Source organism: Octodon degus, unplaced genomic scaffold (genome assembly GCF_000260255.1).
Source record: "Octodon degus isolate 3935 unplaced genomic scaffold, OctDeg1.0 scaffold00018, whole genome shotgun sequence".
Classification (NCBI taxonomy): domain Eukaryota; kingdom Metazoa; phylum Chordata; class Mammalia; order Rodentia; family Octodontidae; genus Octodon; species Octodon degus.
In genome coordinates, this window is record NW_004524594.1 from 22,687,359 (window position 1) to 22,693,143 (window position 5,785).

Genomic DNA, 5,785 nt, shown 5'->3' on the forward strand with positions numbered 1-5,785 from the left:
GCCGCGCGCCCGGAAGGAGCCGGCCGCCCGAGCGCCCGCGGCGGCTGAGTCAGGCGGTGAGAGGCCGGCCCGTTACTGTGGGCGCCAGGGGCCCGGGCGGCGCCGCGGTTTCGGTGCGGGTCGCGGGCGGCCTAATAAGCTCTACGCACGCACCCTCCTGGCGTCCCGCCCTGCTCGCCCGCGCTCCTGCGTCGAGCCGGGGGCCCTCGGCGGCCACGCAACCTCGCCCCTAAAACTTTGCGGGTTTAACTGGGGACTAGAAGCGGGGTCGCCGCTGTGATCTGCGAGGCTGTCCCAGGGTGACTGAGGCCCCCTCGGGCGTGGCAGTGCGGATCTTGGGCGCCCTCTGGCGGCCACAGGGACCCAGCGTGTTCTCGCCAGCGCGCGGGGCCCAAGGCTCGATCTGTGCCCTCCACAGGGATCTGCGCGACCGACCATGGGGCCCCTGAGCCGCGAGACGTGGGCCCACCGCCTGGCGGCCTTTCGGGCCAGCCCTTCCGCCTTCATGGCAGGTGCAGATGGTGAGAATTTGGGTCGAGACCTGCTGAGTGACCTGAGGAATGAGAAGCAGAGCGAGCAAACCAAGGTATGCCTGGCACCTGGCATAGCCAGGGTTACCCCAGCCTCCTGCGCTTTGAACCTTCCTGTCTTAATTCCCCCTCGAATCTCCTTCCCAGGTTTCTTTGTTGGCCCTGAGCTTGGAATACCCAGCCGAGCTGTGGCCTAACGCTCCCGCAGCGGAAGCAGCTGCAACCTCCTTGTTGGACACCCTAGTCCTTCTACCGCCACGGCCCTCAGCTCTCCGGAAGCCGCTGCTGCTGGCAGCCACCACCCTGCTGGTGACAGGAGGTGTGCTGGGCCCCACCTCGGAAGCCTCCTGCCGACTCCTGCCTCTGCTGCTAGGCCTTGCCTCCGGCCGAGATGTGGGGCAAGGCTTTGGCCCCATCTCGGAACAGCGCCCCCTGCGGGCTACAGCATGTGAGTGCCTTCGAGAACTGGAAAGCTGCAAGCCTGGACTGCTGGGGTGCTCCTTGGGGCTGCTTAGGAGACTGTTGGGGCAGGAAGGCCCCGTCCAGCCGCTCAGCCTGCTGCTAGCACTTTCTCTGAGGGACACCTTGGTGGCACAGTCCAGATCTCGGGCTGGGCTACAGGGCTTGCTTGTGTCTGAGATCTCCACTGGGAGTGGTCCCTGGGACTGGACCCTAGCTGAAGAGGGTGGAGCTCACCTTCTGCCCCAGGCACCCAGCTGGCCTGCCACTGAGGAGGGGGAGTGTGGCCTTGCAGTGCTAGAACTCACTCCTGAGGAGGCCCGGGAGCTGAGGGCTGTTGTCGCCCAACTTCTGGACACCTCCTATCTGCTCACTCCTGTGGCCCAGGCTCAGCTTCTCTGGCTACTGGGTTGGGCCCTGCGAGGTCTGCGGGGACAGCCACCAGCACTATTCAAACCCCAACTAGTACGGCTTCTGGGCACAGGACAGCTAACACTGTTGCATGCTGTTCTTGCTCTCAAGGCTGCTTTTGGGGAGGCACTGTTTACTGCTCAGGACGAGGCCCTGCTACTCCGCCGGCTCGCCTTGGCTGCTCAGCATCCATCCCTGCCACTGCCTACCCATCTCTTTTACCTGCATTGCCTCCTGCATTTCCCTGAGAATTGGCCACTGGGCCCTGAAGGGGAGGAGGCTGCCCCCTTGCTGCTGGGGCCCCAGCTGTGCCGCAGCCTCATGCCCAGTCTGCTGCATGAACCCATGGCCTTGCTGGCCCACCTACATTTACTTTGCCTGCTGTGTGCTGAAGAGGAGGAAATGGACCAAGGCCAACTTCAGAGTCCACAGCAGTACTTGGAAGAGCTACTGGCTGGCATGCGACAGAGGGCAGCCCTGGATAGCAGTCCTCAGACCTTGGCCACTGTCTGCTTCCAGGCTTCATACCTGGTTGCGAGCTGCTTGCCTGGACAAACAAAAGTGTTGACATCCTTGATTCATGGGTTGGCCCAGCTGTACCAAGCCCGACCTATGCTGGCCCCCCACTTTGTGGACTTCTTGGATCAGGTGGGCCCCGAGCTGGGGGAGCCCCTCAAGAGAGCATTACAGCAGGAGGTGGTATCCAAGCCTGGCAGGAATGAAGCTCTTTGCTGGCATCTGCAAATGCTGGCAAAAGTAGCAGAGGGGGATGCTCAGAGTGCCACACTCAGCTTTCTGCAGGATGCTGCTGCCTACTGCACAGACTGGAGCCTGCAGCAGGCTCTGCTGAGAGTCTGCCGGGCTCTGCTGCAGACAAGTGGAGGAAGAGGCCTGGCCAGCTTGTTGCAGGTGCTAGCCAGGCAGCTGGAGGACCCTGATGGGCGGGACCATGCCCGCCTCTACTACATCCTCCTGACCCACCTGGCCGGGCCCAAGTTAGGGGTAGCCCTGGGCCCCTCAGTTGCAGCACCTGCACTGGCCTCTTCCCTGGTGGCTGAGAACCAGGGCTTTGCTGCGACACTGATGGTGCAGGAGACTCCAGCTCCCATTCGGCTGGGTGTGGGGCCCCGGATGGCCAAAGGCCCATTACCAGTCTTACAGCTTCACATAGAGGCCCTGGAGCCCATCTACTCTCTTGAGCTGCGCTTCCGTGTAGAAGGAAAGATCTATGCACCCTTGAAGGCCATCCATGTGCCCTACCTCTGTCCTGGCCGCCCTGCCCACCCCCTGTTCCTACCCCTGCAGCCTCGATGTCCAGCCCCTGCAAAGCTGGAGGTCCAGGCCCTTTTCAGCACACCTGCTGGTCTCACATGCCATGCCCCCCTGCCACCACTGTCTGTGAACTTTGAAGACCTCTTTTTGCCTTTCCCACAGCCCCCTAATGGGGCAGAATGGAGCTTCTTTGAGGGGCTGTGGGACTCCTGCCTGCCAAAGGGTGCTGAGAGTCGTGTATGGTGTCCTCTTGAGCCACAAGGGCTGGAGACCTTGGTGTCCCGCCACTTGGAGCCTTTTGTGGTAGTGGCCCAGCCCCCCTCCAGCTACCACATAGCCATTCGCCTGCTGCCAACCTCCATGCTCCTGCTGCAGCTAGAGGCGGCCCAGATAGACGGGGTGCCTGTGGCCCTGCGGACTGATGACTGGACTGTGCTACCTCTGGCAGGGGACTATCTTCGAAGGCTAGTGGGTACTGAGTGAGCCCTCGAAAGCCAGGTGGGAGCAGGACAGTGGCCTTGTGGGAGCTGCTAAGGGCAGGAACATATACCTGTGCAGTAGCTCCTTTCTTATAAAAACCCACAGTCACTGATCATCCTCACTGGCTTGTTTTCTTTTGGATCCTGGTTAGGAGCAGGCTCACTGAAATAGGATCATAGGCCCTAGGCTGAACCCTAGAATTATAAGCTCCATGTTTTCTTCCTGCTTAGATAGGTTAAGAATCTCCAGAATCCTCCCAGAAGGCTGAAGGAAAAAAACATCCTCTTTGCTTTCCAGAAAGGGTCTACCTTTGCCTGAGGTCACTGAGAAATGTAGTATATAAAGGCTGGAGCTAAAACTAGGGCTTCCTGTCTTGGAGGCTGGCATTTCAGTTCCTAAGATTACAAGGTTCTTGTCCCAGAGAACTCAGGTTTGTCCCAGATGGTGGGCTAGAAGCTGGGAATAGCAAAAAGAGCCTCAGGGATCATGTGGCCTCTTCTCCACTTCTCCACGCTGCACTTACTGGAACCAGCTCTAGGAGAAACCTGCCAGGAACAGTTGGGGTAGAGAAAGGGGCCCACTTGAGTTGGGCTAAAACTAGGCTGGCTTGTTTTAACCCCATCCTAAAGACATCCAGGTGGTGCTTAGGAATCTCAGGTAAGAAGAACTTGTTCCCCTAGATACTTCTCCAAATGTGGAAGACAATTAGGATTCAGATGGACCAAGCTGACTTCGCTGCCCGGCACAGAGCCAGCACTTCCCACACATATCACCTCACAACATCCTCATGGTGTCTCCACAGAGCTCCACAGGTGCGGATACCTGTAGGCCAAAGGGGTTGAGTGACTTTCCTAAGGTCACCCAGCTGTTTGGAAATAGTATTTTGTCTCCCTGTAGCAAGTTTCCTTTACCACACCATCAAGAGCTCAGTGCTGCAGGGGCCACACAGTCTCCAATCCTGTGCCCCAGGCAAAGCCCAAGGTGCTGTGGAAGTAGCTGTCAGCAGTGCTAGGTGGGAGAATGGGTTTGGGCTTGAGTTGTTCTGAGGCCGGGTCTCTCCCTGTCTCTACTTGGTAGCTCCCCACTCTCCTGACTTGGGCAGAAAGGAAGGCCCGAGCCTGCAGGAGCTGGCAGAAGTCAAACACAGATTTTTTTTCTGTCACCTTGCATTGCCAATTTAAAGGGCTCAGTTCCAGGAAACAAACTTCAGCTATTTTCAGCAGAGAGAAGGGGCGAGACAAAAATTACTTACAAAGGGCCTGGGGAGTCTGAAGGAGGAGGCTTCCAAGAAGCCACCGCTGGAGCTGTTGGGTTCCAGGACATCTGCCTGCCTATACTGCAGCCTCTCTCAGCACCAAGAAACCAGTTAGGACCTGGGGTGGAGAAGACTGCTCCCCCTGCCACACAAAACACGGGGGACCTGAGCTGCTGCTAAGCCCGAGCCTCCACACTGGGTGTGAGCCATTGAAGCCAGTAGCCTGGCATCCACATCCCTCAGAGGACAGCTGATTTGGGATCAGTTTCTCATGCAGGACACAATGCAGGGAAAGCCAAAAATGTAAGTTACGATCACACAGATGCAGAAAGTGGTACTAATCATTAGCCTAAGATTAAGATCAACAGCCGCATTAGAACTGACCTCCATCTGTCTGTCCATGGACCCATGCATCTAGCAATCTCATTTTGTCTGTTTGGTTTATCTACTCCTCCAGTGCTGGACACCAAGTGATTTCCAGCCCCCAACTCACTCATACTTCAGATAGTACCTGCAAGTCCCCTGTGACCTACAAGTCTGAACAATAGACCATAAAATGAGAGTTCCCACAGCCCCTTCCTGAGGTTTGATAATTTCTAGGATAATTCACAGAACTCAGCAAAACCCTCAACATTTGCTCATGCATTCTCCAGGATACTATAGCCAAAGAGCTAGATCAGCATGCAAATGGAAGAGACACTGGATGAAGTATGGGCATGGTAAGGGGTATCCATGCCTTCCCTGCCATATGCCTCTCTCCAGGAACCTTCACATGGACAGCTCCCTGGAATTCTAATCCTGAAGTTCAAAGCTTCATCATGTAAACACAGACCGTTACTTAGTTTCTAGCTCTGTATTCTTCCCTGGAGGATGGTGATTATAAATTCCAGGGTTCCACCCATGCTGTGGCTTCCTGTTTGTAGTTGTTATTTATTTTGGCTTGAACCATTCTGGTGACAGCCTCCATCCTGCACCCAACCAGGAATCACATCCTTCAGACAAAATAGTCTTGGACCCACAGAAATATTGCCATGGTGTGTGGGGAGGGTGTGATTTGTTAGCATTTACGTTTGTACTTCTAGAAATACTTCAAGAATAAAAAAAATGAATATGCGTATCTTTGAAGTTTACATATTTATATTTGTGGTAATAGTTGAGATCACACCAAAAAAAAAAAAAAAAAAAAAACCCACACACCTAAAGGCTGGGGATGTAGCTCAGCAGTGCAGTACTTGCCTGGCAGGCAAGCACAAGGTCCTGAGTTTGATTTTTTTTTATTTTATTTTATTTTTTTGGCGGATCCGGGGATTGAACTCAGACCTTGTGCTTGCCAGGGAAGCACTTATTCCACTGAGCCATCTCCCTGGCCCCTGAGTTT

The 5,785-nt window shown here is 55.7% G+C and overlaps 1 protein-coding gene across 1 annotated transcript; it reads left to right on the forward strand.

Moving 5' to 3' along the window:
- The first annotated feature begins 6 nt into the window (after window positions 1-6).
- On the forward strand, window positions 7-3,265 carry Ap5b1 (adaptor related protein complex 5 beta 1 subunit). Its single transcript, XM_004627360.2, has 3 exons — window positions 7-56; window positions 419-586; window positions 678-3,265. The coding sequence occupies exons 2-3, from the start codon at window positions 437-439 to the stop codon at window positions 3,153-3,155; spliced, it is 2,628 nt and encodes an 875-aa protein (XP_004627417.1). The 5' UTR covers window positions 7-56; window positions 419-436; the 3' UTR covers window positions 3,156-3,265.
- Window positions 3,266-5,785: the final 2,520 nt, after the last annotated feature.

Coding starts and splice junctions, on each gene's coding strand:
- Ap5b1 (XM_004627360.2), top strand. CDS start 437: ATGGGGCCCCTGAGCCGCGAGACGTGGGCCCACCGCCTGGCGGCCTTT. Junction 587..677: donor AGCAGAGCGAGCAAACCAAG/GTATGCCTGGCA, acceptor TCTCCTTCCCAG/GTTTCTTTGTTGGCCCTGAG.